The sequence below is a fragment of the Hemicordylus capensis genome, chromosome 3 (genome assembly GCF_027244095.1).
Source record: "Hemicordylus capensis ecotype Gifberg chromosome 3, rHemCap1.1.pri, whole genome shotgun sequence".
NCBI classification, from domain to species: domain Eukaryota; kingdom Metazoa; phylum Chordata; class Lepidosauria; order Squamata; family Cordylidae; genus Hemicordylus; species Hemicordylus capensis.
In genome coordinates this window covers 94,912,287-94,924,570 of record NC_069659.1, presented here as the reverse complement: position 1 = coordinate 94,924,570, position 12,284 = coordinate 94,912,287, and the positions used below count along the sequence as shown (strand labels likewise).

At 40.8% G+C, this 12,284-nt stretch overlaps 1 protein-coding gene across 1 annotated transcript in view; it reads left to right on the top strand.

The window, feature by feature from the left end:
• Positions 1-12,284, top strand: part of RIPK4 (receptor interacting serine/threonine kinase 4) — a 33,438-nt gene that overhangs the window by 6,140 nt on the left and 15,014 nt on the right. The window contains exon 2 of the mRNA XM_053312692.1: positions 11,824-12,115. Coding sequence (XP_053168667.1) covers positions 11,824-12,115 — 292 coding nt within the window. The remainder of the gene's footprint in view (positions 1-11,823; positions 12,116-12,284) is intronic.

Sequence of the window (12,284 nt, the reverse complement as noted above, 5' to 3'; positions counted from 1 at the left end):
CTGGTTCACATAACTGTGGTGAATTAAATGGTGATTAAATATAGTTGTTGAACCTGTTTCATGGAATCCGATGACCTTTGCCATACCAAAAGCACAGAGAGGTTGAGGATGATTTTAGCAGCCTCTTATCCATTGCCTGCAGTATACTGTGCAGACCGGTGGTGGCAGCGGCGGCAGTGGTGATGATGGGGCTTGAACACTTCAAGCAGGCTGTTGGTAAGAATTTCATGCTGGCTTAATTGAAATGTCATCTTATGCACTCTTGCCTGGGAACAGTTCCCAGCACATCATGCCCTGCCTTAATCAGGCATGTGTTGGCTTGTGCTAATAAACTCTGCCCGTTGCAACTCCAGAGGTCAAAACAGACAGTGCCGAAGCAGGAAGTACTTGGGGTGCTTTTATTTGACGTTTTATTTGCAAACAGAAGCACAGCATTAAAGCAGGATCTTCTCCTTCCACTGTAATATTTAAAAGAAATGGTGCTTGTGGTACATTACAGTACTTCCATGCTAGGTACAACAGAGTGGGGGTTACCACATGGTTTATCCATCAGATTGTCAGAATGTTTGTATTAAGGATATCCCTGCTGTAACTGGTTTAATCTGTGTGGTTGATACTCCAGTCCAAGTGAGTCCTCTCTGGTACTTTGTAACTCTTGATGGTTACACATTCACATCTGGGGGTTCCAGTGGTTTGGTTCCCATGGATATTGTTTGCATGCAAGCATCTACAGCTTTCAGCTCTGTCAGGAGAGGGTCTTCATTTACTACTTTATCATTTATCCATGTTGAAGGAAGGGGGAGGAGACTCTCAGCACCTGGTAACCATCTCCCATGAGTTCAGCTGTGTCAATGTCCTGACCTTTTTCTTGTGAACTTGGTGGTTATCTCCCCATATTTGAGAAATTGTTCTATAGAGAGGGCCCTACATGGTATGCCTAATTATGCATTACTGCTTCTTGGGTGGGGGAGGCGGGCAGATTCCTGTTTTGCCAACTCAGCTATAGATGAAACTTGTATCTTGAAGGCTCTTTCAAAGCTGGGAAGCCCATGCTAGTTTATTATTCTTTGGGGAAACTTTCATCCAACTCGCTTTATCCATTTTCCCCCTTCAGGTTACAGGAGGCAGTTTGCAAATTCATAACTTCTTTCTGGAAGGAAGGAAGGAAAATGGCATTGTGTAGCCCAATGCTGGGTGTGGAACCACAATCCATGCATCTTGGTGTGTGACTATTCTTCTGGTAACAGTGTTCAGAGGACTGAAATCCTTCAGAGTTGTGCCTGATGTTCTGCAGTGTATAGAGTTCTTTAATGGTTGCTTCACTATTATAATGATCTCTATATTGCTCCCAAGCAGTCTAATTAAAACCAATATGCATTATTTAGGCTGTCTGATTAGTGGGTTAGAACTTTGGATAACAACTATGAGAGCAAGGCTACTTTTGTGGTTAATCTGTTGGACAAATAAAATATATTCTTTTTCCAGAAGTGATGGTGCTTTTGACAGGCACTCCAGGAGATGATTGCGGTGTGTCTTGCAGCTGTGCACACTTCTTTCTGTCTATTTAAAATCTTTGTTCTTCCACAAAGCCCAGGTTTTATTCCCAACTGTGCATGTCCCCACTTTGGCTCACATTTATCATGTGCTACCCTGGCCTCTTCACACTTTCCTTTCTGTCCTCTAAAGGTAAAATGTGCCGTCAAGTCAACTTCGACTCTGCCCACAGAGCCCTGTGGTTTCCTTTGGTAGAATACAGGAGGGGTTTACCATTGGCTCCTCCCACACAGTATGAGATTATGCCTTTCAGCATCTTCCTATATCTCTACTGCAAAATATAATACCAGTGGGGATTTGAACCAGCAATCTTCTGCTTGTTAGCTAAGCATTTCCTCACTGCTCCACGTAAGGTGAAGCTTCTGTTCTCTCCCTACTGTCAAAGTTAAGTTTCCAAAATCACGTATGTTGAATATACATTACAAAGCTGTTCATAACCAGGGGCTTGTTGCACTGCTATAGTCCTCTAATGTGGCTAAAGTGACTTTGCAGTTCAAATGAGAGTTCAAGTGTGACACCTTAAAGCTGGTATCATGGTTGCCTGACTGCTGCTTTTAAATGACATAGGTAATTGTATGTGTTTAAGAAATGTCGTAATTGTGTTGAATCAGCAAGTGAAACAATAGAAAATTTTGGACAAAACTACTGAGTAATGTATTGTAATAGAATACTTGCCAAAGAGGAACATTTTGTATTATGTTGAACGTGCACTTAAGTTTGTAATGTCTCTTTGTTGTAAACAACTTGTACCCAGCCATCCTGTGTTTACTGCCGTTAAGGTAGGAAAATCCATAAATAAAGCCCACTGAGACTGCAATGTCCGAAATGAAGCAGTACATAGGCCCCAATCTTGATTCCTTTTGGTGTGATTAAGATGTGGCTTTTTCATTTGATGGGTTGCTTTGTAATTAAGCTGTTTGGCTGCTGGTATTTTGAGAGTTCTGTGCTGGAATGGTATGGTGTTTGATAACTCCCCCGCCTTCTTGTAATTGCGTGTGTTTGACTTTGTTTACGTCTTGAGTGCTGCCTTGAAACATCTATGGGTAGAAAAAGTGGGATCAAAATATTAGTTAAAATTGAGAAATGTTTTATTTTCACTAGTTGTAGTGATTCTGGAATAACAAAACTGTCCCTTTAAAAAAAAGCGGGGGGGGGGGTTCAGACTTTTGAACAAGCAGAGGACAGGTCCCATTCACACTGTGAAGAAAGTGTGGTTTTTTTCCACTTCATGAGCAGTGCTGCCATGGGCTACTTATACAACATTATTGCTTTTTAAAAGGAAGACAATATCTAGCTGACTATGTTCTGCATGAGGCTTTTGGGAATTGCAGTGTACAACCAGTATTACTGCCTGCTTTCTCCCGTCTCCTGTTGTACACTGCTGAATCACACTAACTAAAACCACTTAGAGATCACATTAGGAGTGAGGGTGATAGAATACCAGCAGCACTGGAAAGAAAGTGGTAGCAGAAGGATATGTGTACCGCTTGGTATAGTGTCTGGAGCATGGTTTGCCATTATTATGGAAATTAGTCACCTTTGATTTAAAAATAAATCTTGTACACTCAAATGGTTGACATCAACATTTTGCACCGAGAGCTATGGACCTTCAAAATATAACAGAAAGTCACAGGGGCACCTGTAGGCTGTACAAATTTAGTAGGATTGGATTTGAAGGGCCTTAGTGAAGTAATAATATAATAAGGAAGAACATAATAAAGTTGCTGTGATGACCCACTGAAACTTTGAATTACAAATTGCCAGCAAGCAAGAATTGCTGGAATCATCCAACTGAGAAGGTCACAGAAAATGAAGAGGCAAAAATCCTTGGGATTTTAGAATACAAACTGATAGGCATTTAGTGCACAATACGCTGGATCTGACAGTCATCAAGAAGAATCGTGTTCTGATAACTGATACTGCAATCCCAGGGGATAGATGAGTCGATGAAAAACAATTGGAGAAAATAACTAAATTCAGGGACCTTCAGATTGAAATTGAGCGGCTCTGGAAAAAGAAAACAGTGGTGCCAGTAGTTGTTGGTGCCCTTGGTACGGTTCCAAAAGAATGTGAACACCATCTTGACACCTTGGGCATCGATAAAATTACAGCACATCAGCTACAGAAGGCCACACTCCCTGGGACAGCACAAATACTATGACTCTATCTTTAATTTTTCTTTAGTTATCCTAGACTAGGCACTATTCCATTATGTGGTTTAAAGAATTCGAATGCATAATAATTTTGGTTTTTGTTTTGGGGTTTTTTTACACACTTCTCTGGGTGTAGTCATTGTTTTAGTAGTAAGTGAAACAGACCTTCCTAGAGAGGTGTGAAGGCTGGCCTGGGAGAAAACAGCCCCTTAGTAGCCAGTGCCACCATTTGGTTGGGACTAGGAAAGAGGAAGGTCTGTCCCACTCCCATTGAGCTGTGTTCAGTAAGTTGGTCCTATTTCCCTTTTGGTGAAATTGCTTTCCTAGGGCCCTTTCCCCAGGTATTTTAGAACATGCTTTTATATGGTCTTATTTTTCTCCTTTGATCCATTTGCCTTTGAGCCATAGTCGAGGGTGAATACAATTGCATACTGTTTTGTTGTATTCTTAGGCCTTCAACCAGTTAATCCAGATTTAGGAAAGATTGCTATGACAGTTCTGCACTTTGTAAATAAAAAGTGTCACTTTCTTCTTGCTATGCTGACCTGGGTCTCATGAAGTACTTTGTTGGGTACTTCATAAAGTTCATGAATTACCTTTTTAATGAGATTGTAAAACAAGATTTTTTACAGGCCATCTTGCATAAGGTAGAGAAACTTGGTGATGTAGGTTTTTATATAAACACGTATCTTGGAATTATATCCAGATCCTGATTTAACAATAGCCTGTGACCTTTCTTTGTATCTGTTCTATAAGAACTAGTTTTAAAATTGTATTAAAACATCTGTATTCTTAGTTATTTTGCCTTAATTTTTATTCTTGTCCCTGTATTTTGAAACCATGTGCAAACCACCTAGAGACACAAGTTTTTGGTGTTATAGAAATGTTTTAAATAAATACAGAAGTAATGTTTCTTGATATGCAGATACCCTTACTGAGATGCTCAATTCTGAAAGAGTGGTGTTTTGATTTTATTTCTGTACCACCCTTCCAAAAATGGCTCAGGGCGATTTACATAGAGAAATAATGAATAAGATGGCTCCCTGTCCCCAAAGGGCTCACAGTCTAAAAGAAACATATGATGGACACCAGCAACAGTCACTGGAGGTCCTGTGCTGGGGGGTGGATAGGGCCACCTTATCCTACTCCTGTGTTGTGGGTGCACTTGAGTAACGCTAAGGCTTCAGGTCACAGATTTTTATATTCTGTTTTGCAGAAGTTTGTGTAATCCATGAATTACACAATGGTAACTATTACAGGGTCAGTTTATATACAGGTATAGAAGACTTGGGATAGAGGAGTGCAATCCCAGAGGTCATTACATACTTGAAATGATTAACTGGATGGTTTTTCACCAAACTGAATCGAGGGCCATTGTAAAAAGAATCCTGTGGTTACAATGTATCTTTTTATTTCTTGGCATTTCTGTACACACACAAAACTTAAGCTCTTTGAACTAAGAGTAAAGAAGACAGGATGTATAGCCAGGAGAGCCTTTCCTTCACATCTAAGGTGGCATAGACGAGAAACAGCTAATTTCTGGAAACATAATCTTTCAGTTTGATCTGTCTTCAAGAAAAGCAAAAAATGTTTGCTTTTGGTGATAGTACTGAACCAGCTGGTAAAGTAATGAATGAGTGAAAAGTCAAGTCATAGCTGCAGTAGTATTGACAACTTCTGAAACATCTTGAGATGGTCAAGATATAAAAGGCATATAAATGTAACTTCTGAACCCAAGAGGGTGAAACTGATTGTAATGTTTTTAGAGCAGTGAAAACTATTCAAAAGTGGCATCAGTCCGTTTAGTCTGTGTCCAGAATTCAGTACTGAAGAAACTGGTTCTACAAGTTGGCAACAAAAGTAATCTACGAACAGTGTCAATTGTCTAGTGCCAGTGTCATGTTAAATCACCATTTCAAAGTCTGAGCTCAATTTTGCAAAAGGGGACACAGGCTTCAGTGAAGTTATAGCAACACATAAGGTTTTCAACTGAATATGAACTAGAAGTAACATCTGTGAAGGGAGGGGCAAGATCAATGGCTGAACCACCGTTTAGATTGCTGGTATGCTTGTTTGTCGTCTGAGGTGTGAAGCTGAAAGAAAAATGGGCTTGAAATGCAGCTGAAGAAAGTATTTGCCTCAGACAGTGAAGCTGGTTCCTATGCCTGGAAATGAATGAGGCAAGAATTAAACTCCAAAACCTTCAAACAGAATAACTATGAAAGAGGAAGAATCGATCATCAGCTCACTTTCAGTGATTCCTAACAGAAACAGAAAATACTCACCTGCTAACTAGGCAAAGATGCACTTTCTAAAGTTGTGAGTGCCTTTTTGTTGAGCGGGGGAGAGCAACTGCCCCTCTTCATCCCAGCATAGTGTTCCGCCCAGTGGCTGTTGCTGGTGTCTCCTTTGTCATTTTACATTGTGATCCCTTTTGGGACAGGGATCTTCTCATTCCTTTTTTCATGTAACCCCATTGAGAACTTATTTGTTGAAAAGCAGTATATAAATATTCTAAACTTATGACAACCTAATAATTTAGAATATGAAATATTCCTAGTTGAAAGAGGAAATGAGAAGACCTCGCAGTTTCTAGTATCCCTTTTAGGATAGCAGTTATTCCTAGCTGTTCTTCACTATTGTTTTTCTGAAGTTGTAACCCTTCTTTCCTCATCTTTGTTTCTGACGCTTGTCTGTTCTACCCATACATTTAGCTTCAAGTTTATGGTTATGTGGAAAAGCCATTAAGCCAAGAGGCTGTCTTGTTCACTTGGGCCAAGTGTCCTACATTTTTGAGGGGGGAGGCCCTGATCTGAAAGGCAATATTTGGTGACCCTTAGAGACAACCTAACCATATTTAGAAGGTGAAATTCCCACAAGTAGACTAAATTTGTGTCACTGGCCTCCCATTTCAGAAAACATGCTCGCAAGATGACTAGTACAGCACAGCTTCCTACGTTCTCTCCCCAAAGTGAATTAAACTGGGCCTGTAACTTAAGCCTGTTAATGGCGACTACTAACTTACCTAGCCACCTAATGGTGCAGCGGAGAAATGACTTGCCTAGGGAGCAAGAGGTTGCCGGATTGAATTCCTGCTGGTATGTTTCCCAGAATATGGGAAACACCTAGATTGGGCAGCAGCGATCTAGGAAGATGCTTAAAGGCATCATCTCATACTGCGTGGGAGGAGGCAATGGTAAACCCCTCCTGTATTCTACCAAAGAAAACCACAGGGCTCTGTAGTCACCAGGAGTTGATACTCTCAACGGCACAAATTTACTTTACTTTATTAACTTCCCTACAGCTTGGAGCATTCAAATGACCACTTCACCATGTTTAGAAGTGTTGCAAAAAGCCTCTGGTCACATTGCCATGACAAAACATTGTCCTGCAGTTCAGGTCCCGCTTATTTATTACCTCACCCTTTACTCCAAGGAGTTCCAGGCAGCATACATGGTCTCTCGCTCATATCAGATCTTGGTAACGATTGACATGTTATAGTTGTAATTTCAGAACAAGCCTCTTTGATAGCTGAGGGGCACAAACTGGACAGTGTGTGTCAAATGTGGCCAACAGTGGACAACATCGTGGTTAAGTTAGTCATCATGAAATCGCTTTACAATTAATGGGAGTTCAGTTAGTCATGAATATCTTGTCTCCTTGATTTCAGTGGTGTTTAGTCATGACTAACTAGTCTGGATGTTGCCCAGTGCTTATAGTTTGAGATATTATTGTAGATGAAAGAGAACCACATAGGCCTCAAGGAGAGGCTGTTAACTATATGAAAGGGATGATGGAATGTGTGGTTGCTGCACTGTACTCATCCATACTTGTCTACACAAGTTCTCTATTGCTTCTCACTCCTTCTTCTAACCCTATGAGAATTGCTGTGGGACATATTCCTAAGAAATTAAGTTTTTAAAACTAAAAGCTAGTGATAGTGAGCTCAGTTTTATCTGGTTCAGTTCCTTTGCTTCTAAGAGGCAGGAAATCTTGCAAGTGAGTTGACTGACTTGAGAATGCAGCTACTAAGAAAGGTACAGTCATCATGTAAAAACCGGATGGTAGCTTCCCCAACAATGTTTGGTTTTTAATCCATTGTCTGACATTTTCAAAACTGCTCATCCCCCAAACATAGACACAGAAACTTCTGGGATAGAGTCGGTCCTGTATCATAATGATCAAGGGCTCTTCATCAGGTTGAACTATGGAAAGCTGCTGTAACTTTTCCTACTAGAAAATGAAACTGGAGGAATTCTCAGTAGCTCTCTCCAGGCCTTGTACTTTAAAGTCGTCCTCCTTATATAGCTTGTTCAAAAGATTAAATAAGTACATAAGTTCACTTTTGTTTTAACTGACTACTGTCAGGTCATTATCTTTTTCTCTTTGGAGTAATAACAAAGCTTTTAACTGGCTTCTCTCAAGAAGCAGATGCTAGAAACACACGCTCTTAAAGCAGTACTGCTTGCTCAGCCAGTTCTTGCATATCTCACTCTGCAGAGTACAGTCTTCTGGGCATTATAATAAAGGTAGTTATACAGAAAGAGACAAAGACCGTCGCCCCCCAAAAACCAACAAAGGAAATGATAAAGCTTATAAGAGGGAAAGTGGTTCAACGTGGTTCGAAGGGTTGCTGCATCCCTTCGAATTCTTCTGAGGAGGCTTTTCTGATAACTTCTTGTATTGCACATGCAGATGCACACTTAATGTACCACCAGTCACTCATGAATGGTCTTGCCAAGAGCTATTCTTGCCTATCCCTGGGTGATTAAATATATATATATATAATTTCCCCCCCTTAATGTTGATTACATAGGAAGCTGCCTTCTATTGCTTCAAACCATTAGCCAATCTAGCTTAGTGGTATCTGCACTGATTGGCATCGGCACTCTAGGCTGATGTGAAAAGGACATACCCTGACACCATGTATCCATGTCCAGCCACCTACTTTTAGACTGTGAGCCCTTTGGAGACAGGGATCCATTCAATCGATTGATTGATTATTTCTCTATGTAAACCGCTTTGGAACCTTTTTGTTGAAAAGCGGTATATAAATGTTGTTGTTGTTGTTACTTACTAACATTGGGCAAGCACAGGAATTCAAATTCTGGAGGTCAGTATTTCAAGCCCCAAACTACCAGCATTAGTTGCCAGGAGGCTTGCTTGGCATAGAAAAGGTTCCCAGGTCAGTCCTTGGTATCTCCAAATAGGACCTCTGGCTGGCAGTAGCTGATTGCCACAGTAATTGCACCTTGGTGTCAAGAGAAATCTTCCCCCTTTTTGTATCTCAAGCTAGCTGGAGCTTGATGAGTTGTATGCTTTGGGGCAAAAGCTGCCTGTTCTATTCATTTACTGGCACTCCCTTTCCTTCATGTCAAAGAGAGGTAATTATCTCAAAGGATATTTGCTCTAGGGCAGCAATATCTGTCATTGTGGATACCAGAAAGAGCACACCCCCCCATCTGTTCTCACACCCAACAGAACATTTTTCCTAGGTTTTTAAAAAGGGACTTTTCATTCCTGTTAGTGTGACTCATCAGCTCTGGCAGTCAACTTTCCTGCCCCAGACTTCTATGTCTAGATGTGCTAGTAACTAGTTAATGACTGTGTTTAATTTGAATTTGCAAGCTTTGATTTCACTCATTTCCCACTGGCTTCAAATGGAGGCTCTTTCCTAGGGCATGAGTAAAACCATCCCCTCCAACTGTTCTTATTTTAAGTAGTACAGTATCTGTTCTCTTGTTACTGTGTACTGAATTTGTACACAGTAGTGGATCTTTCCTGCCCACTGAACCTGTTTGGCTAGCATGGTATTATCTGATTCATTTAGAGGGCTGGATCTCACTATTTCACTAGTGTCTGCTGAGTGACCATTTCAAAAATTCCTTGGTGAAGCATGCAGTCAGATTCTGTACAAGCTGTTTTCATATGACCATATTACAAACCACTGGTTTGCTTAAAGTACAGAACATCTACTTGCGCTCACCTTGTTGAATGTTGGTGGGTAGGCTGTTGAGCACTGGCAAGTAACACTGGAAATTCAACAATTCCCAGGACTCTTCTGGGTGCTTAGTGCTTTTCTGTGTGGGTTGCACATGGCAGCTTCTATGTTCTTGCCTTCAAGAAAGGTTATAATGACAACTGTCTTCTCATCTTGCTAGCTTGCAGCAATGCACAAGCTTCACTGCACCTGGTGAACATTGTTTAGTAGGAGGTATGGGAGCATCAACAGGTAGCAGAAGGTGTTTGTGTCCTGTGAGGAGCATAGTTCTCTGTTGTAGTTCTCAGCGAACCTAGAAGGGTGCATATGGAACTTGGCTTGACTTGTGTGTGTTTTGTGTGCCTTGCCCATTCTTCTGCTATTGTGTTGACTCGGTCACATTCAAACGATGGGAAAGGGAGATTCTAGTGGCTCATTGGAAGTCTCAAACTGCTGAACTACTGGCTAGCATGGTAGGCACCTGAAATTGGAGGGCCAATCTCTGACCATGACACTTACTAGCACATGCATATTATGTGCACAATCTCTCTTCCCTTACTCAGTTGAATTCAGTGAGCGAGTGGTTGTGAAGATAAAAAGGAATAACCTTCATGTGTGCCATCTTGAGCTCCTTGGTAGAAAGGCAGGATTCAAATTGTGATGATTTTTAGACCTTTGAGGCCCACTGAAATCCAAGGAGTGACAACGGAGGGCATAGTTCACTTGAGATCTGTGTTCTAACTTTTTCATCATAGAGCAGATAAAATTCAATACCATGTTACATATTTCATGTTCTTTGCGAAGGTTGTAATAAGAGAGTTTTATGATATTCAATATGTCTAACCTTTATGTGCCTCTGTGCTGACTGGGGAAGAGGGTGATTATTTGAGTCAAAATTGCAATGTGTATTCTAGTTACACTTACTAATCCCTTCTAAATAATATATAACTGTAAGCTGATCCAGTGGTGATTTCCTCCTTTAGTCTTATATAAACCCCACTTAAGGGATGGTTTGTCTAGATGCAACATATATAACTTAGCTATTCCGTTCATTAGAAGCTAAATCTTGGCTTTGTAAAACAGAGCAGGCCCTGCCTTTGGGAGTGCACTTATTTTCCTTAGGTCTAATACCATTTTTACTTCTCTTTAAAATAAACTCGACCATTTATATGATTCAGGTACTTAGTTGCTTGTTGCAATGTAAGTGTGAAGCACTGCCAGTTTGAATTGACTTCTGTCATTTCCAGTAGAAGCTTTGCAAGGGATAACCTAGATATTACATTAAATGTGGGTTTGCTTCTGAAATGGCAGCTGCACATTTTATAGCTCCTTCTTCCACCTTGTCCTTTGTCCTGATGTTCTTTGTTCCTCTACCTTAGATCTCTGGCAGAGAACAGGGAAATGCAGAACATCAGGCACAGGGTATGCCTGATATTATGGAGAGCGGAACAACATGTTCAGGTGCAGTTTTCAGCAGCAGTTACATGTTTCATCTAAACCTCAGTTTGGTTCCATTTTAAAGCAGTTGGTTTTGAATGACTGCATTTGCAAATATGATCAAATTCAGAAGGCATCCTTACTTACTGCAGTTCTTGCAATATTGAAATGTGGAAAATCAAAAGGGTTATTGCTTATGGGCAGACCCATTTTAATTACTAGTGTAGAAAATTGTCAGCATTCTAAATGGGTTAATCAGTTGTCAAATCTTCAGTGAATGATGTGTTTTGAGAATTGAAGTTGCCTGTTAGCTTTATGGTTGCTCCCTTCCCCAGAGTCCTATACATGTGCCAGAGAACCTGGGGAAGGGCAGCTGCTTGTCATAATCAACAGTGTCATAACAGTGTCATAATCAACAGTGACTTCTCACTAGAGGCCTAAGGGCTTATCCCTGGTGAGTAGACTTGTGGTGGTCTGTATTGGCTTGGTTAACCAATGGCAATGGCAATGGTTAACCAATGGCAATTAGTCTTTGTGCTCTTGGTGGAATAGAAAGTGAAGTGCGTACAGTAATAAGTTCTACATTTTCAGTTGAATGGAACAACTTGCCATGAAAAAAGTAAAAGCAAACAAATGACCAAAAGGCCACTAGTAGAGAGAAGCTAAAGTAATCTTATGTTCTATTCTGTTTTAATCTAGGGAGCGTATGGAACTCTTGGAAGAAGCCAAGAAAATGGAAATGGCAAAATTCCGCTACATCCTTCCAGTTTATGGCATCTGCAAGGAGCCTGTGGGCTTGGTCATGGAATACATGGAGACGGGATCACTGGAAAAGCTCCTGGCCTCGGAACCACTGCCCTGGGAGCTACGCTTCCGAATCATCCATGAGACTGCTGTGGGCATGAACTTCCTTCACTGCATGTCTCCACCTCTGCTCCACCTGGACCTTAAGCCAGCTAATATATTGCTTGATGCCCATTATCATGTCAAGGTACGTTATAGGCTTCAGATATCTGGCCCTCAATTTTTGCCTTCTGTTCCACAATGAGATGAAAGATGGAGGTACTGAAATAACAAATGAAAAGTTCATCCTTGGGGCTTCAAATAAATTTTCATCAGTGATTGTGCACAATGTGAAATTGTACAAGTTCAGTCAGTAA